Below are 23,613 nucleotides of genomic sequence, written 5' to 3'. Positions count from 1 at the left end.
TGCCCCAAGATAAAGGATTTAATCAATTTAGGCATGGGGGACAGCTTATAAACTGGATGGCTCCTTAGAAAATAAGAACTGCTAACCTGTAGAAGCTGATATATTGGAAATAGTGTTTTTGTGAGATTATGATATAGTAGTTATGACTACAAAGAGCCTGCATCTTTTAAAGATACACACTGAAATATTTGTAGGTGGAAAGACATGATGAGGTTTGCTTCAAAATAATCACAGGAATAGAGATGGGGAGGGACAGGGGTCGCCTGTAGGTGAAACGAGAATAACCGTGAGTTGGTAACTGAACCTGGGTGATGGATGGCATGTGTGTTTGAAATATTTTGTAGTTATAATGAGGGAAGGTGTCAACCCCCGTCCAAGCAGGAGTCTGTTCTTCGTAGTCTTCCTTTCCTGATGGTGGAGGAACTCCAATGATCTAAGTCCCCCAGCTCAGGAATACACCCTCAAAAATCTTTACCTGTTGGTTACTCACTCATTAGTTTTCCTAAATACCACCATTCTGGAGCAGCGAGCTCCTGAAGTTTGTAACTGTGTAAACTTAAACAAAAAAAGGAGTTTACATTTGTGCCCTAGATATAGGTTTTAAAACTGTCAGAACATGATCCAACTTCCTAGTGTTTCAGAATGTCTTGAAAAAGTTTGTTCACACTTAACTGTGACTTATATGATTATGTAGATTTCTATCATAATCCCTCTTAGATTTCAACTTTCGATTTTAAAGTATCTAAAAGTAATAAGATTTCTCTCCTGCAGAAGCCCGTCCATCTCTGTAATGATTTTCAGCGTCCTTCTGTGAAGATTTTTCAACCTAGTTGTTCAGTCGCTAAGTCATGTCCGACTACTTGCAGCACAGTGGACTGCAGCACCCCAGGCTTCCCTGTCCTTCACTATCTCCTGGAGCTTGCTCAAACTCATGTACACTGAGTTAGTGATGCCATCCAACCATCTCATCCTCTGCTGCCCTCTTCTCCTCTTGCCCTCAATCTTTCCCAGCATTGGGGTCTTTTCCAGTGAGTCAGTTCTGCGCATCAGGTAGCCAAAGTTTCAGAACTTCAGCTTCAGCATCAGTCCTTCCAATGAATATTTAGGGTTGATTTCCTCTAGGATTGACTAGTTTGATTTTTCAACTTTAATTGTCTCTTTATCACTGAGGACTGGTAACCAGACCAAACATAGGTCCTGGTGTTTTCAGATACACTAGCATTATTAAAACAGGAACAGAATGACTCCTGGGAAGAGAATTGACCTGGTTCACGTCCCACGTCCTTCCTACAAGGTGTAAAATTTCATTTTAGTCTTTGTGGGTAGTAATAGAATGCCATCTCCAGTCTATAGTCTATCTCAGATACTTTTTTCTGAGACACGTTCAGACCAATATGACCTGTGAAATAGAATTCTTCTTACTTTTCCTTAGTGTTTTATCTAATCCTGCTTTGCTTTAAAACATCTGCCTACTCAGAGCCTGAAAATATCCTGTGGTTTATCTAATTCACTTTTTTATTTACACTTGGGAAGATGCTATGTCTGGAGATTTCACAGTGAGTTCTTATTCATACGATCATAGATACCCAGAATTTCAATGATGCTGTCCCAAACATATTCCCTTCACTGTGCATATTTTAATGAAATCATACAGCTGTGCACAATCAGTTCAATCTTTCATCCTTTATTTTTTCCAGCAAATTAACTGAAACATTTTCCTTCAATTCCATAGAGTCGCTTTAAAAAATTACTTATACTTTTGATGTATGTAAAGTTTTTGGAAGAAGTAACTGTGATCTCCTTTGTCCCCCTAATTACTTATGTGAATTATTATAGGTATTCCACAAGTCACACACATCTTACCTAACTAAATGTGGCTATAGTCAAATCCAGTGACTTTTCCCCCCACTGCACTGGAAATTTGCTTATTCCCCACTATGGACTATAGAAAGCCCTTCTTGAGGCTTCTTGGGAATTCTGTATTCAAATTACTCTTAAACTAGCATTTTTTTGGATTGCCATTATAAGAGGTGCAGTGGTGGGCCTGTCGAATGACGGATGTACGTCCTCAGAGTTCACAGCCTCGTAGAGGAGCAGACATAGAAATAGATCCTTATAAGACCAATAGTCCAAAACTGTTAAGACCAAAAGCTGCCCCAATTCTTATAATAAAGGATTCTATATTTATTTTACAATAACAAAAGAAAAGTGCAAAGCCGAAATGTCAAAAGCTTAAAATGGAAGTTTGTTTTTAGAAACAAAGATCAGTATTTACTTTTACTGCTCATCTTGTTTAGATCCTTGGACTCTGTTTATGGGTACCAGCCTGTGGTGAAGAACCAGTGGTTTGTGACAACTGCCTCCTGCACCCACGCTGGACTCAAAAAGCCCCTTTCTAGACCACCCTCTAAGGTTTTCTCACCACCTAGGAATGTCTCCCCCATACAAATAGCCTCAACTAAGCTGATGCCAAGTTCCAGTTTTATTGGAAATGTCTGGCCTCTTGTGTAGTGATATAATATGCCCAGAGCTCACATAACCACCCTACCCTTTTATATCAGTCCTAGACTCTGAATCAAAGAATGTTGGAGCCAGAAAGGAACCATCTCCTCCAAGCTCCTCATTTTATAGAAAAGGAAACTGAGGTATCACCATGCTATTTGCCCCAGGTCACATAGTTCCAAGGATTAGAAATTAATCCGAGATAAGGAAAAGATATTCTTGGTATTCATTCACGATAACTTTGAAGTAAATATTGGCAGTGCAGTGTGGCAGCAGATATTAACAGGGAAAATAATCTTACTCATGAGATGTTTTTTTTTTCTCTTATCCAGCTTGTTATAAGAAAGTAGTACCCCAATAATTTTTTTCCCATTATATCAACAGAAAGTAGAACCTAGTAATAGTGGATGAAAAATAGAGATAATGGAATCTGTAACCATTTTTCATCTAGACCCATCTCAGTAGGTTAATACCGTGTAACAGGATCCCCAGCTCAGTTAATCCCTGGCACCCTGTCATGGTTCAGCCACTGCTCTTGACTCAGTCGTGGACCATGCTCCTTGTTCAGCTTTATGCGCCAACAAAAAAATACCAGGCACATGTTTGCTTTTTTCCTCTCTTCTGTCCAGCTGCTCCATCCTCTGCCTTTTAGGGTGAAAAACCTCAGCTGTACTTAAATTGACTCCTGACGTCTTTTGGTCTAGAAATGACCTCCAGAAAAAAAAAAAAAAATCACAATAGGGAACTATGCCTATATAAATAGGAAGACTGTGATTTTGTACAGAAGCCAATTCTAAACTTAGATCCTTACAAGATGAGAACATGAGCTCGCTACCATCTGACCCTAATGCACACACACTATTTATTCCTGAGGATGGAGGAGACAGGCTTGCCGGTCACCCGTCACGACCGAGCTTTCTGGCTTCAAGGCTGTTTACTGCTGTTATCAACAGGCGACTTTACATTGGATGGATCTGTAGAGATTTCACACAGGCTTTCATGCTTGCAAGGGAGAGCACATTTCTATTCTGTTTCTGACTAGGGAAGGTGACTTTTTTGCACATTTTTGCTTTCTGTGTCACGCAGATAGTTAAATACTTCTGGTGACAGCTGGGTCTCCACTTTAAAAATAGAAAAGCTACTGCCTTCCTGGCCCAGCCCCCACCCCTGCCAGCCTGCTCCCCGTGTTTCTGCACAGAGTTCAACGTGGAGGCCCTCCTCCAGTGAGCACACAGGAATCTCTGTGAAAGCACGAAGGGAAGGAAAGAAAGTAGTTAGAAATCCAGCTGCTGACCTTGCTGCTGGCTGGAGCCTTGCCTCGTGACCCTGGCTGTCCAGGCAGAAACGCCAGCCCCACTATGCCCACAGATGGTGCTTCTGTTGAAGGGAACTGCATTAAGCAGACCCTCCCGAAAAGAAGGCTAGCGAGCGTAGAAGAATGTTCTTCTAAGCGAAAAGCTAGCTGGGGTATTCTGACCAGTCAAGGTTAGTAGAGTGGCCATTGCAAGTCTGTTGGTGTCCTGAAAAAACGATATTGTCTTTGCAAGTACTAACTTGAAGCTGTGGGTGCTTTCCAGAATGTGGACTCTGACCTGGAAATGTATGGCATGGCCAAGGGCTGCACTGTGTCCTTCACCTTAGAGCGTCTGGAAAATGCCCCTGCAGACTCATTCTTAGGACTGTGTGTTAAACACCCGGGTAAACTCAGTAGTCCCTGGGTTGCTTACCTTTCCGGTTCAGCAGGTGTTTGTAAGTTGGTGTGGGAGCCAGGAAAGCTGCTATTGAGCAGGAAAAGAGTATTTCCAAGAAATTAAATATGGGAATTTTGAAACATTTAAGGTAGAAGGCAAGAAAACGGAACAGAAGCACTTCCTTAAAGTGCCCTGCCATAGAGCTCTTAGTTTTAATAATAAAAATATGAAAGCCGTGGAGGAGAATGAGCACAGTGCCAAAAAAGAACTGTGTAAGGGAATTATTTTTTAAAAGAAAAAGTGTGCACTTTCGTAAAACGTCAATATGGTTGATGTTAGACTTAATGTTGGAAGTGCAGATTTAGAGATAAAAATAACCCCCTATCCCCCTACAGTGTAAAAGTTGCATTTACTATAGAATGGTTGGGGTCTGATGGATATTGTTTAGAAATTATTATAAATTTGTAAAACATGCAAATTGTATTTTTAAATAGGATAAAATACTCATTTCTTTAATAGACGGAGAAAGCAATCTGATTTTTCCCCCCGCCCCAACCACCCAGCCCAACATACATTTCTTTTTCATTACTTTTAAACAATATGGTGATCAATAAAGATTGAGAACAAATTAGCATGGATTAAAAAAAAAACAGATGACTACAAAGAAGACAGTTTAACAAATCAACAAGTATTTATTCATCCATCAATAGACATTATTGAAGTGGTAGGTGTTCGGGATATGCAGTGAGCAAACTGTAGCAAGTCCCACTTTCTAAGATCTTCCACTGCAGTAGTAATACATTCTACGAAGAAAAACAGAGCAGGAAAATGAGACAGAAAGAGTTCTGTCGTAGGGGTAGGACAGACTCATAAAAGGTGGTCAGAGAAGAGCTCCCCTATGAGGCAATTCCAGTGGAGAACAAAAGCTGGCCATAAGCCGTGTGTCTCTCAGAAAGAAGCCCCACAGGCAGAGGGCACGGAAGCCCAGATGTTTAGCGTGGCTGAACGAGGACCACGGGTGTAGGAGAGGGGTGGAACTGGTCACGCTGATCGGAAATTCCTTGGATTTTACTCTGGGGGACAAAGAAAGCCATTGGAATGTTTCTCACTTTACAAGGATCCCCGTGGTTTGGAGAGACTGTTGGAAGCACATGGGGGGAGACACACAGACCTGTCAGGAGGCATTTGCATCAAGTCAGGCGGATATTGGTGGCTTGGACTAGGGTAGTAGCAGTGGAGGTTACGAGACAATAGTCGAAGCTGAATTATATTTGAATGGTTGAGGCAAAAGGACCTACCGGTGTTTGACCGTGGCGTGTGAGAAATAGAAATTCAGGAATACACAAAGACTGTTGGTCCTGAAGCACCTGGATGATGGAGTTGCCATTTACTGATAGGAAGGAGAGCTGGGAGGATCACAGCCAGGTTCAGTCTGCGACGTGTTCAGTTACGTGGTCTAATTAGATAGCCAAGTGGAAAAGGTGAAGAATCAGTTGGAAATACACATCTTGAATTTAGAGGGCAGAGCTGGTCTGAAGATACAAATTTGGGGTGATCAACATGTGGATAATATTTACATCAATGGGACTAGAAGAGATCTTCCCAAGACTGAGTGTAGATGAGGCAAGGATTGAGCTTGAGATGCAGATCCACGAAAAATAAAAGACTAAAGAGAAGTAACTTGTTTAATAATAACTGCCTCCCTGCAAAAAAGCAAATGAAATAGTTAATACATATGAAGTTTTCCTTTAAACTGCTGTGCTTAAATTTAAGGCCATATTATTAGTGCCAGGTGACAGAAGGGATGGTAACACTGTCTTAAAGCAATGGACAAGCAAAAAGAATAGTTGGTTTTGAGAGAAAGGTGATGACTTTCCTTTTAGAAATGTCTTGAGATGCCAGCAAAATATCTACAGGAGTGTCCAGAATTAAATTTTGTAATGTGTCACAAAAATTGAAGAGCTCTCTGTGTGGATGTGGCCACTGTCTCTGAATTTTGACCGTTCCCTTTCCATTTAGATCTCCTACAGATACATGTAAGAGGAATAAGATGAGTTAAAGTTTTCTTAGCTTAGAAAATGAAAGTGAAGCCGCTCAGTCGTGTCCAACTCTTTGCAACCTCATGGATTGTAGCCTACCAGGCTCCTCCCTCCATGGGATTGTCCAGGCAAGAGTACTGGAGTGGGGTTGCCATTTCCTTTGCCAGGGGATCTTCCCAACCCAGGGATTGAACCCAGGTCTCCCGCATTCCAGGCAGACGCTTTAACCTCTGAGCCACCAAGGAAGCCCTTTCTTATCTTAAATGAATTAAATTACTCTATTTCCTGTATAGAAGATGCAGTGAAAAGCTCATAGGACAGACATACAGAGGTATTTGTTTAAAATGGAATTTGGATTGTATTGTCATATTTCACATGCGTTTAGTACAAATGTGCTAAGTACATTCGTGTTCACTACAATCCTATGATGGAAACAGAATTATCCTTCCCTTTAAAGGTAAGAAAACTGAGGCTCAAGAGTCCATCTGTGCTGGCCTCTGAGCTCAGGTCTCTGTGATGAAGTCCAGCAGGCTCTGTCCACAGCAGCAATGGTTACTGGTTTTTATGAAGTGTGTTAAATAGTCTTTCTCCCTTGATTTTGGATATTCACGGGAGAACTATTATCTTTACTTCGTTAAAAATTTAGTCCTATTTCTTGAGACAAACTGAAGCAATGTTTTCATTTATCTCTGTGTGTGTGTGTGTGTGTGTTTTCTGTTCCAGCCCATACCCTGTATTCTTGTAAGATAACGGAGGGCTGCTAGATCATGAGCAGGAAATCAATCAGAGTAAGTGGCAGGTCCGTGCAAGTCCGCACACATACCCGAAGTTTCCAAGGTACAGCTCGCTCTGGTGGTCTCAGATCTGGACTAGCATTATGTTCAGGAAGTGAACGACAAGGACGTAATCTGAGTGGAAAGACAAGGATGGTCTCAGTCTTTGAAGAGACTGGTTTTGGCAACATGTTACTTCCCTAATCAACCACGTCCTCAAGGATTTGTGTGGCTCTATTAATCTGCTCAACAGAAAAGTACTCAGTAAGGGTCAGTAAATCCCCGGTGATTTTAAAAGTATTTTATAAATATGTGGATAGGGATGCGTTAGATGTTGTTGAGTCTGAAACTTCACCACATCTTTGGATCTTCTTTAAGACAAATAACATGAAATTGCATAGTTTTAAAAAGTGGCCGTGGAAGTTCCAGATTCTCGACTTCACAGTAAATCCACATTCATCACAAGCAGGATTGTTGATTTAAGACCTGCAGTCTGTAAAGTGTATTAGCATTTTGCTCTCTGATTCATATATGAAGATGTCATTGCTTTTCACCTCTCCTTGTCATCTCCTGTTTGAGGTGACCGTCCTGACATTCCTGTTTGGGACCATTGAGGAAAATCCGGTGTGACCCAAACCCAGAGAGCCCCCTGTACCACTCCTAAATTTGCTCTCTGATGAGTCCTGCTTCCACATCTGCTGATGGGACTAGGATGGGGAGAAGGCAAAGACTTTCTGAAAAATAAAATGGTTTCATCATAACCCTGGGCAGAGATCCAAGTGTAATACTTTTATTTCATTGCAGAGCACATACTGTAAGAAGAGGGGAAAAATGAATTGGGAACAGTCAGTTTCTCAAACAGCAGTGAGCAATAGTAAGAGGCAATTCTGAAAAGAAATCTGATTTTCCAAAAGCTGTTTTGCTTTTTAGAGGTAAAAGGTCACATTACAAGGAGCTTAGAGCTGCATAAAATGGCTGAACAGAGCTAACACATACATGGCAAGTGACTTTTTTTTTTTTTTAATGCTGATCAAAAAAAAAAAAGATATGAGTCGGATTTACCTCAACAGTGGCTGGCTTGAAATGCCGTGGGGAGATGGTGATTTAGGTATGTTATAGACCCCTACGGACCCGTAAATGTCTGAGAACGTGAATGTTTTTGCTTTGGTAAGGTGGTTGTTTACAGAATACGACAGGCTCTCTCCCTGTAAATTATATACCAGATGCCCTGGAACCGGTGTTATTTCTAAATATAGACACTCGCCTCCTGTGTGGCTACAGGGAGACCAAAGCAGTGGGCATTAGATTAGCTGGTGAAAGTTACAGACTTCTTGTAAAACATTTTCACATTGAATAATTTATCCTAAGGAGTTCAACTGAAATTTTATTTTTTAAATCTTAGATACCCAATGTAAAGTCTAACAAGATTGTAGAATTTAAAAAGTTGTAAATGAAGATATTTATCTTTTTTTGGTCTTGAGAAAGTTTATAAATCTTTCTACTGTAAAGCATATCTGTATTGAAAGGTAAGATATTTAATATTGAATATATCTGAATAGAAATTTGCAGTTGATTTCCAGATTTTGAAAGGGAGAAGCAGGGAGGGGTGAAGGTTTAGCTCAAAACAGAAACTGGAGCGTAATGGATCCTCTGATTCTCACATGTTACCAGATTAATTATAGAAATTCATCTAAGGAATTATAAGGAAGCAGACCAGGTGGGGTTGCTTGGGAGTTAAGTAAGCAGAATTCAAAACAAAAACTTTTTTGCATTGACTCGCCAGCATGTACTATAAATTACTCCTGTAATGGATTGCTATGACTTTATTTCTCAGAGCTTACTTAGGAAAGAAAAAGATAGCAACAGTGTTGGTCATTGGCTTAAATACATTTATGAATCATTCAATTGTTTTATATGGTTTATTTAATTAAGCTGATAGCACGGAAAATCATTTTGGTCGATAGATGCTGTTACTTATGGCTCAAGTTCCCCTAATTTTGGAGAAGAATTGTTCCTTTAAATTCATATTAAAAACCTCCTGTATTTATCAGTTCATATTTAACTAAGGATGCTAGGTATTATTTGTGCATTTACATGGCAGGCATGCACTTAGCATGCTCCTTTCTAGCCTGCTCTCAATCCTGTCTCACAGGTAGTATTTTTCCTATTTTATGAGCAAATTGACCCGCAGAGAGTTTAGGTCCTCCCTGAAGGCTACCATCCTAATCTGGGGTTCAAGGCCAGGCCTGCCAAGTCCCTCAGTCTTTTTCCTCCATGACCCTTCTGGGCTCCAACCTGCATCTCATCTCTCTCTTCCTCCTGGTCTCCATTTCTCTCACCTCCTCCTCCTCTAGCCCATCCCACTGCTTTTAGGCCACAAGCAGCAGGGCTCCTGGGCAGGTGAGCAGAGCTGAGTTCATCCAGGAAAATATTAGTAACAGGGAAGTGGCTCTCAGAAGACTGACCCCTGCCTTTCAGGCCAAGGGAGCCCTCGCCTGCACCATCTATTCCCAGTGGGTTTCTCACTGACCACCACCCACACTCTCCCGCAGACCGTGTGACATTTAACTCCCCTTTCATGCCAGTGGAGGTCTTATGAATAGAGATAATATAGCAAATGCACATACAAAACTCTGGCTTCAGTTTTTTTTTTTTCTTCCACCGTAAAGGACTTGAGGCTTGGTGATAAAATGACAATGGGTACAGAAAGCTCTGTGACCATCTTGGAGGAGAATAGGGGGCTGTGATGGGTAGTGAATTCAGTAAACACTTACATTTCTTTATTTTGGCCCTGATGTGGCCTATTTTCTGAATGATGCTTTTCCATTTTTTCTGTCTTTTGTGAACAACAGCAAGCAATGCTGAATGGTCCAGAAGACTAATGAAATCATTTTGATGGATAAATTGTATGTAAAATAGGAATATCTAGTACCCCTCAGTTGTAAGTATTATGAATTTTGCTGCCCCTTACAGTCTTAATAGTTTACTAGAAAGAAATGTGTCCAAAAATGAATCCAAAAGCCCATTTCTGTAGACTGTTCTGAGTGCCAGCATCTGGTTAATGGCCATATTAGCCAGTGGCGGTGGAAGAACGGGCGGTGATAGATCAGCCTCATACAATTCAGCACACAGCGTTCAGTGATAAATTAAGGATAATGACATTTATTAACCCATTATACAGGAGGGAGCATTATAAATCATTATAAATATTATACATGAATATTTAAATTCAAACATGTATTTAAGCATTGATTACTTAAAACGTTGTTAATTTACTACTGCTGTGCTCAGTAAATGAACACAGTGGTTTTACACAGGCAGTCTGTTTGGAAAGTCAATAATTTGCTTATTTAAGCATTCACCATGAAAACTGATATATGTTCTGAAGGCCTCCAGAGTTGTGCTCTGCAGTCAAATTGTTTAATGATAAAACAAACAATTGCGTATGATTTTGAAAGCATTGAATTTTATCTTCATAGATGGAACTGGAAACATAAGTGTTTCCCCCAAAGACTTACTTATGATGGTGACTTTAGCATTTTATTTTGTGAGAACATAAGGCTTCAATTCTTATAAATTATTATTTTCCTGCCAGATTTGCTCTGTTAACAAATATTTATTGGGGTACACTAATTCAATTCTGCTTTTAATATGATATGGGAGTGTTGCATCCTGGAAAGAAGCAATACCCCAAACCTAATAAAAGATAATTCTTTGTTCAGTTGATAATTCAAAGAATTGGATGTTGAGCTTATTAATTTCTTGGATAAGCAGGAAATAATGCTGGATGGAAAGGCAAAACAAGGGCAATGGAGATGTAACAATTCAGTTCTGGAACTAGACTATCTGGCTCTTTTTAAATGTTTTCATTTCTTCCAGAGCTTTCACTTCCTCAACTTTAAAACAGAAATAATAATGAAACGTACCTCGAAGAGTTGGTGCCGGGTGCGTGCGTGCTCCTCTGTGTCTGACTCTTTGAGACCTAATGGACTGTAGCCTGCCAGGCTCCTCTGTCCATGGGATTCTCCAGGCAAAGATACTGGAGTGGGTTGCCATTTCCGTAGGGTTAAAAAGAGTTGACAACAACCACCACCATAAGGGTTTGCTTTAACTCACAGATTTTTGTTTCCTTTCTTTTCTGGAAGGTTCCTGGGCAGATCGGTCACCACTGCATGAAGCAGCCAGTCAAGGTCGTCTTCTAGCTCTGAGAACATTATTATCACAGGTAAAATACAACATGTAATTTTATAATGCAATATATTATAATACATAAGTTTATGATTAACCTATAGTTTAAAATATGTCTCTGTTCCCTGAGCATACAGCATTCATTATCAATAGTAATCAACTCAAAAACAACAAAATTGCTTGATAACTTTTACTAGCTTTTTATTTTAACTCATCAGATCAGATCAGATCAGTCGCTCAGTCGTGTCCGACTCTTTGTGACCCCATGAATCGCAGCACGCCAGGCCTCCCTGTCCATCACCAACTCCCAGAGTTCACACAGACTCACGTCCATCGAGTCAGTGATGCCATCCAGCCATCTCATCCTCTGTCGTACCCTTCTCCTCATGCCCCCAATCCTTCCCAGCATCAGAGTCTTTTCCAATGAGTCAACTCTTTGCATGAGGTGGCCAAAGTACTGGAGTTTCAGCTTTAGCATCATTCCTTCCAAAGAAATGCCAGGGCTGATCTCCTTCAGAATGGACTGGTTGGATCTCCTTGCAGTCCAAGGGACTCTCAGGAATCTTCTCCAACACCACAGTTCAAAAGCATCAATTCTCCGGTGCTCAGCCTTCTTCACAGTCCAGCTCTCGCATCCATACATGACCACAGCAAAAACCAAAGCCTTGACTAGACGGACCTTTGTTGGCAAAGTAATGTCTGCTTTTGAATATGCTATCTAGGTTGGTCATAACTTTCCTTCCAAGGAGTAAGCGTCTTTTAATTTCATGGCTGCAGTCACCATCTGTAGTGATTTTGGAGCCCAGAAAAATAAAGTCTGACACTGTTTCCACTGTTTGCCCATCTATTTCCCATGAAGTGGTGGGACCGGATGCCATGATCTTCGTTTTCTGAATGTTGAGTTTAAGCCAACTTTTTCACTTTCCACTTTCACTTTCATCAAGAGGCTTTTTAGTTCGTCTTCACTTTCTGCCATAAGGGTGGTGTCATCTGCATATCTGAGGTTATTGATATTTCTCCCAGCAATCTTGATTCCAGCTTGTGTTTCTTCCAGTCCAGCGTTTCTCCTGATGTACTCTGCATATAAGTTAAATAAACAGGGTGACAATATACAGCCTTGACGTACTCTTTTTCCTATTTGGAACCAGTCTGTTGTTCCATGTCCAGTTCTAACTGTTGCTTCCTGACCTGCATACAAATTTCTCAAGAAGTAGATCAGGTGGTCTGGTATTCCCATCCCTTTCAGAATTTTCCACAGTTTATTGTGATCCACACAGTCAAAGGCTTTGGCATAGTCAATAAAGCAGAAATAGATGTTTTTCTGGAACTCTCTTGATTTTTCCATGATCCAGCAGATGTTGGAAATTTGATCTCTGGTTCCTCTGCCTTTTCTAAAACCAATATTGTTAGCCAAATCCATAGTTTCTCATTTATCTTTTGAAACATCTTTTAAAACATTTTGGTATAGTTTTATGCCTTAGTATTTCAAATTCTCACACAGTATATTTGTTCATTGGTAGACATATTTCAGCACGAAGTAATTGGATATATGTATTATTCATCACACATTTTAAATATGCTTACATTGGTACAATGGTGTGCAGTTAATTGCAGGCTTAGTTCGGTCATAAAATATCCAAGAAAGGATAATCAGACCAGATGCTGTAACAGTGCTTTTTTACATTATGGTAATCTGTAGTATGTTATGGGGATTTGCCTATGAACGCCACAGAACAGTCATTTTTACACCTCTCTGATCATCAGACTCACTGGAGGAAAAAAAGGCACAGATTCCTTTTAAAGTATAAGGGACTCTGGCTTGGCCAATGGGATATGAATGCACACCCAGATCCGGAAGTCCTTGCCTTGGTGCTTCTCAGAATCAGGGAGACAGGAGTTTTCTCAGATGACTATGAGGGGAGAAAGGGTTGTGTCACTCACTTGAAGTAACACTGCCCTGGGCTCCGGTCACCTGGACTCCTGGCTGGCACTTGAAGTGAACCACAGCATGTCAGAGATTCCCTTTACTCACCTGTGAACTGAGGTTGCAGAACAAGACACTCCTTAGGGCCTTCCAGTTCTGGGATATGTGATTTGGTCATTACTTGATGAAATATACAATAAAAACTGCAAAACCATCACTAACTGCTGAAGGGCAACCCCTCTGAAAGGGTCACACAGTTCTTGGAGAGGAGGAGTCTTAGGAGATTTGTAAGCGCATGTCCACAGACAGGCCAGCTGAGAGGGTCAGAGGCTGTGTCCGGAGCCCTTGTGAGACGGAACCTGGACCTTTCAGAGGCTTCTGTCATCAGTCACCCTCATGGGCAGTGGCTGGGAATCAGCTCTCCAGGTCTGGATGCAGACCAGCCAATCTGAAACCTCTGACAGGGTGATTCAAGGGATCTTAAAAAATTGACACTCGTTAGTAGCAAAGATTTGGGGTGATATTTATTTTCTTGCCTTCATTTCAAGATTCTTCGTGTCCTTCCTGGTGTTGTTATAGATCATGGTAACCTATAAGGTGCTATGGGGCTTTGACCACGAAAATCTTCCTGTGACGATGGTAGTATGACTGTCGATAGAGTGAATTATCAAATATAGCAGGAAGGCAAGGAACCTTTTTTCCCTAGCAATAGTTAAATATTTTAGCTGATATCATTATAGTCTATTTGGAATAAAAATATTTAGATTTTACTTAATTTTGATTGAATAATAAAATAAGACATTTTCTGTATGCTGGGCATTTTAATCATTATTGTTTTGCATGTATCATCTCATTTAATTGTACCAATATATTTAGAGGTTAGAGTAGCAATCCAAATTTAAAAAGATACTGCATTATGGCGCTTCAAACTCACATCTAACTGACTCTGTATTGAGACTTGTTAACCACCAGCATATAATCTAGTTGATGGGGCTCAGAGCGGGCTGCCCTAAATATGTCAAGGTGGCTCAGAATCTGTTGGACAAACCACTTAAGGCTGTGTGGGATGCAATATGATGGTTACAACAGTTTGATTCAGGGGATCTGACAGCTGCGTGAATCTGGGCATTTGAACTGGTCATGCCTGCTAAACTGAAACCCAATTTTCCTGAGATGTTCTGGTCTTTGCTATCACCTTCTAATGACAATTCACACAGGGCATTTTTATCTGACTTTCTGCTCACGTTTCAAAATTACTGATGTCATATTTAGGGTTATAATGTCAACGCAGTGACCATAGACCATGTCACGCCGTTACACGAAGCCTGCCTTGGAGATCACGTGGCCTGTGCCAGGACGCTTCTGCAAGCCGGAGCCAACGTAAGTGCCCCGAAAAGCATTCCCCGTCCCACATGGGCTGACTGAGAGAAGCAGGCAAAGTCCTCATTTTGCTTCTCTTGCCTTCTTGCTTTCCTTCTTAGTAGTTTTCAAAAATGGAACAAAAAGAGAGCTCTCAAATTGCCCGCTAGCACTCCAAGCACGATTTCCAATCTTTGTAAAAGATGGGTAGCACGCTGCAGGGTATGGAATATCCCTTAGGCTATTTCCTGCTTTTGCAATTCCAAATAACAATAGATGAACATCTTTAAGCTATAATGTGTGCTCATCTTTTGAACTTTTTTTTTTAGATAAATTCTCAGAAATAAGATTTCCAATTTCAGCTGCCAGCCAGCAAAGTGGCTTCATCACTATTACATTTGTACATTTTTTCCCTAACTATAAAGTACCTAATTATTTAACTCATTTCTGTGTATTTGATTCTAGAGTATTTTTTTTTCTCAGAATTCCACTAGTTGCATGCCCACTCCTGTGGATTATCCACCACATCATGTTTCTATTTATCCCTTAGCATTTTCAAGCTCTGCTTACGGATGTGTGTGTGAGCTTAAATAGCTCACGTTTGCTGCACACACCTTCTCAGTTAATATGTTTGCTGTCACGTTTGCTGCACACACCTTCTCAGTTAATATCTGTTTCTACGCACATACCTGTTTTAAATGCCTGACAGGAATGGCGAGTGGTTCTGTGACTCTCATTCTCAGAGCTCTGGTTTGGTTTAGGTAAACGCGATCACCATAGATGGCGTGACCCCCTTATTCAACGCGTGCTCACAGGGCAGCACCAGCTGCACAGAGCTGCTCCTGGAATACGGCGCCAAACCCCAGCTGGAGTCCTGCCTTCCTTCCCCTACGCACGAGGCAGCCAGCAAAGGTGACTGTGACTGGGTGAAGGGACAAGGGGAGAAAGCTCCTTCAGCCACAGGCATAGTGAATGAGGCTGCAGGGAGAAGCCTGGGGCGGGGCGGGGGTGGGCAGCTGTGTGTTGGAGGTGGGGGGACAGGTCTTCAGGAGACGCAAACTCACCTGTACTTTGTGTTGGCAGGTCACCACGAATGTCTGGAAATCCTGATATCCTGGGGTGTAGATGTTGACCAAGACATTCCTCATCTGGGAACCCCTCTGTATGTAGCTTGCATGTCCCAGCAGTTCCATTGTGTCCGGAAGCTTCTTTACGCTGGTAATTTTCTATATCCCATCTTCCATTCTGTCTGTACACACAAGCAGTTCTTCAGCTTCGTATTGACTTCTCTAAATAAGCTTCTTTAAAAATTACACCTTATGGATAAAAATGTTCTTATTCTAAGCATCCTCACCTATAACTCTAAAATCCATAGAAGGAAACACATTTGTGGTAACTCCACTTGACCTCAAAACTCCAAAAGTCCTACCTATAAAAGGTCATAAAATTAAAATCCTCAAGGTTGGATATAATGGTGCCAAATAGCTCTATCTTTGTGAGCAAACCTATCAAAAGAAATGTTAGGGATTATAACTGCTTCTCTGAAGAAGGAAATGGCAACCTACTCCAGTAAAAATACTCCGGAAAAATTCCATGGACTGAGGAGCCTGGTAGGCCACAGTTCACGGGGTCGCAAAGAATCGGACACAACTGAGCGAATTCACTTCACTTCACTTATAACTGCTTAGGTAACCTTGTCTTTCAAGACTTTGCCCCGCTTTGTAATTTACCCAAAAAGATTTAATACCCTTTCACTTTATTGAAACAAGCCATTTCCTTAACGTTCAGCTTCAGCCCTAAGAAACTATTCATAATCTTCTGAGAACATGTGGTATTTTCCACTCTAGGACTGCGAGCCCTTTTAAGATATGAATTATATCTTTTTTTCCATCAACTCTTCCCTCTAGCCCAATGCCTCTCATGTGGCAGGTGCTCAAAATATACATAAAATGACTAAATGGATTTCTATGGTTTTTATTGTTTATGATACTCATTCAGACTCTGATATATGAAAGTGAAAGTATTAATCACTCAGTCCAACTTTTTGCGACCCCATGGACTGTAGCCCTCCAGACTCCTCTGCCCATGGGATTTTCCAGGCAAGAATACTGGAGTGGGTTGCCATTCCCTTCTCCAGGGGATCTTCCCGACTCAGGGATGGAACTTGGGTCTCGCACATTGCAGGCAGATTCTTTACCATCTGAGCCACCAGGGAAGTCACATATATTTTTAGTAATCCTATTATGTGTTACGGAGGAGCCTGGAAGGCTGCAGTCCATGGGGTCGCTGAGGGTCGGACACGACTGAGCGACTTCACTTTCACTTTTCACTTCACTTTCACTTTTCACTTTCATGCATTGGAGAAGGAAATGGCAACCCACTCCAGTGTTCTTGCCTGGAGAATCCCAGGGATGGGGGAGCCTGGTGGGCTGCCATCTATGGGGTCGCACAGAGTCGGACACGACTGAAGCAACTTAGCAGCAGCAGCAGCACTTCATCTTGGCTAAATTATAGACTTCTTCAAGCAGTGTCTGTATCCATATTTCTTTCTCTTTATACCTAGTAAGAGTCTTAAATGTGAGTTCTGCTAATAATGGCTGGCAGATAGTTATTTTCTGGCTATGGTCACCCATAAATTTGTATAACCAGAAGAGTTTATTCTTTACAACCTGCTTTATTTTGCTTGCAATATTATTCTCTTCCCGATATTTTATATTGGGTTAAAAAAAAACAAAACAAAAAAACTGAAGCAGTATTGTTAGTAATTGTGGATTGGTTGTTATTTTCAGGCTCTGATCGCCCATAAAATTGGTATAACCGATGAAATGTATGCTTCCCCTGTGGAGATTTTGTTATGAAATATATTTTTTCACTAAATCTTTTACATTTGATTTAAAAATATTGAAAACAAATACATTTACTGAAACTTGAGAGTATCAGGAGGGCCATAGAGGGACTCATGAAATGTGTTGCTTCTTATAAACATCATCAGTTTTATTGATGGTGTCAGAAAGCAGAGCTGAGAAGGACTTAATGGATTTTTATTAACAGGCCTGTCTTGGTGGTGTAACTTTTTATGCATTGGAAAATGGGATCATTATTCTTTACAGTATTAAACAGCACATATTCACTGCACGTGTGTCAAATGACCACCATGTGCCAGGGCTTTGCACCAAGATAAAATAACTGTGTAATAGGTAATTTAACATGTAAGGATATTTTAATACAAGCATTTTAAAAACGTACTTTGCATGCAGAAATATAATGTGCTTTTCTACTTAAAAGGCTCAGTGCCTTTATATATATACTGAATTAAACTACCTGAGTGAGAGGGGGATGAATTTGTGTACATTTTACCCAAAGAGCTCACGTATCTATAGTCATAAGTTTTCTGAGAAACCAAAGAGTTCTATTGCCCTAAAATAAATGAAAAGAATAAGAACAATAAGCTCTTGAATAATCCTAAGAATGATCCATTGTGAGGAAAATGGATATGTCAACCTAATTGTGCACTATAAATACTAGTTAATATGATTACTTTGGGAATCGTTTAAATTTTTTTTTTAAATAATTTATTATGAAATTTTTCAAGCATAGAGAACAATATTAGAGGACTTAACAAAAGTGTGAACTCTCCATCCAGGTGTATTGCATTTTAAGATTCAATACATGTATGTATGAAGCATATTTATGAAATCTGCATTGTGCATATATATTGCATACAAAGAAGTAGCTCATTACAGAGAATTGAGGTCCTCTTTGTGGCTGACACACTGGCCTCCCCTTGCTGAGGTAGGTGATTCGTCTCACAAACCATCACTCCTCATTTCCATGTAGGTGCTGATGTACAAAAAGGCAAATATTGGGATACTCCATTACATGCTGCTGCTCAACAGTCCTGTACAGAAATTGTAAACTTACTGCTAGAATTTGGAGCGGATATCAACGCCAAAAACACAGATCTTCTGCGACCTGTCGATGTAGCGACTTCTAATAGTCTGGTGGAAAGATTATTGCTTCAACATGAAGGTAAGAAGAATCTACGAGGGCATTAAAAACATTTTGAAGGGCTTGAGATAGATGAAATTAGAAGACTTTTTGTTGGCATGTAAAATAACAATGACATAGCATTTGGAATATTTTTTGAAGGAAGATAACTTTTTAACTTGGGTTGCATCCATAAAGAAGGTATCATGAGGATTTTGATTTTCTTTGTTCTCATCTTACCTAAATTCTGTATTCCTTCAGTTTAAGTTAAATATATTATTTTTGACAGTAAACAATATGTTGATTCTGTTTAAATATATATTTATTAATATATATCTTGAAATATGCCCCATTTTATAAGGATGTGCATCATCAATAGTGTGTTATAGAAACATAATCATGAAGTATTTTTATTCTAAAACAGAAATTCTAAAGCCTGGTCTAGACACTAGAGAAAAATTTGCTTTGGCTTAAATAGTTAATCTAATTTGAGGAAAAAAAGTTTTTTTAATTCCCCTTTTAGTGCATAACACTTCTTGGAGCTTTTGATTTATATGTCCTTCATAAAGCAGGAGATTTATATCTCCTTCAAAAAGCAAAAAGCCTTGTTTTTGAGGCTTTATAAACAACAATAATTTCATAAACCCGAAGAGTAAAATATTTTAAAGAACATGCATGGATTATATCTCAATTATAATAAAGTCTTACAAATAAAAGCAATACACATATGCTTATATAAATATCCCTAGGTTAATGGGTTTCCCAGGTGGTGTAGTGGTAAAGTGTACACTTACATTGCCGGGTTCGGTCCCTGGGTTGTGAAGATCCCCTGGAGGAGGAAATGGCAACCCACTCCAGTGTTCTTGCCTGGAAATTCCATGGACAGAGGAACTTGGTGAGCTACAGTCCATGGGGTGGCAAAGAGTCAGACAAAACTGAGCATGTACAAACGCACAATGGTTATACTGCCCTAATTTATTGCAAAGCACTGTCTTTTTTTGTGTGGTTTGATTTCATGTGCCTTACAACACAGAAAAATCCATTTTGATTTTAATAAACAAATACTTTCACGTTTCTTACAGCCACCCCAAGCTCTCTATGCCAGCTCTGCAGACTCTGTATCAGAAACTACATCGGTAGACCAAGATTACACCTTATCCCACAGCTCCAGCTGCCAACGTTATTGCAGAACTTCTTACAGTATCGATAAGGGAGTAAAATAATTCTAAATGTCTGAAAATCATAAATTTCTATTTCATCTGCATAGTGTATATTTCATATTAAAACATGCTAAAGAGATGGTAGAGATATGAGAGTACCCGGGAAGTTAGTGAAATAGCAATTTTAGTTAAAGTGTACTAGTGCATAGTATGTTTCATGCATTTTTACTGGTTTTGGACTATAATATGTTTAAAGTATCTATATGAACCCTTACTAAAAGTATTCATATATTTTTGAAGGTCTAGATTCTTCGACGAATGTTTATGCTTCTAAGTTTTGGCCTCTGTAATTGATTATTTCTATATTGTTGACATTAATACAAAATATGAGTATGGTTTAGAAAAGAGCAGCTCATATATTTTTTGAAATAAAGATGACTGTCATTCAGGAAACCCACTATGTTAAATGTTTACTTATCATTATCAATTCAGTAAAGAGAAGACGAATCGCCCCTTTCCTGCAAAGGTCCCAGTGGTCACTTCACTGCCTTAGGTAAACCTGTTTCAGAAACTGGCAGGACTAGAATGATCACTACAGCTCTCTCACCCTAAGAAGTCTGGAACATTACACACCTGCTCAGTGTATTTGAAGACCCTTTCCTACTCATGAGTGGTCTCTCAGGGTCTCTCTTCTGTGCTTTTATACATATCACCCCAGCCTCCTCCATTCAGAGGCTGTCAGGAGCTGGTGAGACTTGGACCAGGAAAATCAACTTCACATCTAGTTGATAAAGAGGCCCTGGCTCACACTCTAGGGATCAGGGGGGCCCAAGGCTGTAGAAGGTGGAAGATAAAAAATGCCTTAAAATGTGGGGTTTTCAAAGAAAAGGAAAAAAGGGTATTACTTAGCAAACACAGAAACCTTAGGAAATGTCCCCCATCTGTGGACCTTCACTGTGGTGTTTCTAATTCTTGCACAAAACAAGGGTTCAGCATAGACGATACTATAAAGGGATGCTGTACATAAGAAGGTTTCCTCTGTGGGGTTTATTCTCTTCTGCTTAATGTATTTGAGTGCAATATAAAAAGTAATTAAAAAATAAAATTAAAAAAACTCTCTGTGCCTACTTTGTAGTTTAAACTATTTGAATTTATAAGATAATAAGATACTTATAACACCGTGTGAAGTAGAAGAAAATACTTGGATGAGTCCTATAAATTTATCAAATTTTGATAAAACATTTTGATAATCCGGGGCCTATTTTCCTTTTTACTTAATTCTTGACTGACTGCCAGAGACCTGTGGGAAATAAACTATTGTTGTATATAAACCCAAAGTTATTAAGACTACATTTTTAAAGAATCATTCTAGATTTTCAAAAGTCAAAATATGGTTGTGGCATTTTTTTTAAAATGTCTTCTATGTGGCTAGAGACTTTTAAATTAGTCTGTTTTACAAAATATCTCAGTTTAATAAATTCGTAATATCCTCAGAATAATATGCATTTAACCTTTTTTTTAATTATAGAGTAACCCTATTAAACATAATCACATATTAAAATTGCTTTTCAGTAAAACAGTGTCTACTAGTATTTTTCCTGAGCAAGAAGTCATCTTAGGGTACAAGGCATCCCTCTTAATTGGTCTTATGTCAGTAAGAGAAGCAAATATCAAATATTAAAATAAAAATTGACACTTGGAAAGTTTTAGAGTGCTGGTACCTTGTATATTAGCTTGAGTATGATTATCATATCAAAGAAATGTTCTAATTTAAACACATCATATGTATGTTACTATATTAAAGTGTGATGGTTATCCCTGGAATAAACCAGTTTTTTTTCTGTTCTAATTAGTATTTGATTTTCTAATGGAAGGTAATGGAGAATATGATTCAATTGTCCTAGTCTTATTTACTACTGGTTTTCAAATCACTGTATCAGGAGCAGTTAGAGTGACATGATGGCGACTGACACCGTGAAGTTCCTCTAATCAGAATCTTTTTACAAACGTGTAAAAGTCCAAGGACAAAATTCTACAAAGGCAAAATAAAAAAATACTACAGATAGCCTATACCATACCTACTATGGGGTTGCCTCCTGATCAACCCATCATAAGGTGAAAACATCATATGTTAAAGATGCATTTAATACACCTCCCCATGAAACATCAGAGCTCAGCCTGGCCCACCTTAAATGTGCTCAGACCATGTGCATTAGCCTACAGTTGGGCACAATCATCTAACACAAAACCTAGTTTATCATAAAGCATTGACTCTCCCATGCAGTTGACTGAATGTTGTACTGACAGTGAAAAGCAGGCCGTTGTCTGGGTCTAGAATAGTTATACATGTATCAGTTGCTCTGCTCTGTGGTCAGGGGACTGCCTGGGAGCGGCAGGTCCTGCCCAGCATAAAGAAATCTGGTGGGACAGTCTAATCTGGTGGGACAGTCTACCACTGGTCTGGGACAAAGACCCAAATGCAACCCTTGAAGTACGATTTCTACCGAAGGCATATGGTTTTCAAACCATCCTGAAGTCAAAAAACCAGTAGATCGGGGACCATGTGTATTTGATATGAGATTAAAGAAATATGATGAAATAAATGCTGGAATAAAGCACTGCTGAACACATTTATTTTTGTAGGAAAAAAAGTATTTACTTTCCATTATTGTTGTAACCACAGAGTACAGATGTTCAGAAATCAGTAAATAGAAGCACAGCATGAAAGGATGGCCTCTTCTGAAAAGGTCTAAGAGTATCCGCTGTGTTTCCTTAGCCCTGAACCCAGGAGGGTGGTTCTCCATTCACTACCAACAATTTAAACAAATGATCTGCTCCCTTGGGTTATTCCCACCTTTTTACTCTAATTTCTCCACTTTCTTATTTATAATTGGTTTAAGGCTTGCACTCTCTCCTAAAAGCCTTATCAATCATTCTCAGTCTTTTTTGGGAGCAAATTTTGTTCAGAAAATTCAGGCCTTGTTACCTCTCCATCTGCTCTAGGGTTTCAACAAAAAAAAGGGTGCCCTTCAGGGAATATAAATGACCTAAATATATAAAATGAAACATCCACTGGAATTGCTATGGCAAATGGAAACATTCATTCTGTGTCGTACAAAAGCAGCTGATTAGGCCTGCCTGCTAGAAACAGGAGAGTTAGTGTTTCTGAGTCTCAACACAAACGAATCATGCCAGTGATTCACCCCTCAGACCATGAAGGTTCCCAAAGGCTCGAGGAGAGAAAGGCTGTGTTTCTGGGGGGCACAGTCCTCGGTAACAACCAGGAGAGGATTTGCTGGATGCAGGGTGGGAGACACAACGAGTCAGGACATTCGCTGTCAGGACAGCTCCATCACAAGATCATCCCTTGTCAAAATCATGCCTTGTCAGGGTGAGGCGTGCAGGCAGATAATCTATGAAATGTACAGAAGGAGGAATAGGGTTTCTTCCCCAGTGGGGAACTGAGGCTGGGCTGGAGGATAGGTCAACGTGGTGCCAGCATCCTGCACTAGACCAAAGAATAAAGGCATGCAGAAAACCCTGTTTCTGATCCTCCTTCACCCAGAGATGAGACAGAACTAACACCCTACATCTGGGTTTTTAAAGAGTTTGGGTTTTTTTTTTCTTTGGCAGTGGAGAATGGTGACTCCATCTCTCCGTATCATTCATTCTTGTGGCCAATGCAGGATTCTTAGCTTGTCCCTTCCTCAAAAAGGACAAGCTAGCATTTGGGACTTGACACCATCACTCAGACCCTGGACTTCAGGGAACCCAGGACTATCGAGAGTGAAGGCAGTTCCGTCTGGGGCCAGGATTCAGTCTTCCAATAGCTGCCCCTCTTATTGCCAACTCCCCTCCCCATTAAAAGGAGGAGGGGTTCCATTATCACTGGTTGCCCTTCCCCCAGAGCAGTGACTGACCCACAGAGCATGAGGGTGGGCCTCAGCTCTGAATCGGTCCTGTCTGGACCTAGCACTGCCCAGAGGGTAA

At 40.1% G+C, this 23,613-nt stretch overlaps 1 protein-coding gene across 3 annotated transcripts in view; it reads left to right on the top strand.

Annotated features, from left to right (window-relative positions):
• The window catches only part of ASB5 (ankyrin repeat and SOCS box containing 5), a 41,033-nt gene extending 19,333 nt beyond the window's left edge, over window positions 1-21,700 (top strand). Inside the window, exons 1-7 of one of the 3 annotated variants that reach the window (XM_059882224.1) lie at window positions 8,026-8,113; window positions 11,151-11,230; window positions 14,390-14,497; window positions 15,238-15,388; window positions 15,560-15,694; window positions 18,314-18,505; window positions 19,546-21,700. In XM_059882224.1, coding sequence (XP_059738207.1) covers window positions 8,029-8,113; window positions 11,151-11,230; window positions 14,390-14,497; window positions 15,238-15,388; window positions 15,560-15,694; window positions 18,314-18,505; window positions 19,546-19,673 — 879 coding nt within the window. In that variant the 5' untranslated portion in view covers window positions 8,026-8,028 and the 3' untranslated portion in view covers window positions 19,674-21,700. 3 annotated transcript variants of the gene reach the window in all.
• Window positions 21,701-23,613: the final 1,913 nt, after the last annotated feature.

This window comes from Bos taurus, chromosome 27 (genome assembly GCF_002263795.3).
Source record: "Bos taurus isolate L1 Dominette 01449 registration number 42190680 breed Hereford chromosome 27, ARS-UCD2.0, whole genome shotgun sequence".
Classification (NCBI taxonomy): Eukaryota; Metazoa; Chordata; class Mammalia; order Artiodactyla; family Bovidae; genus Bos; species Bos taurus.
This window is presented reverse-complemented; position numbering and strand designations above follow the sequence as displayed.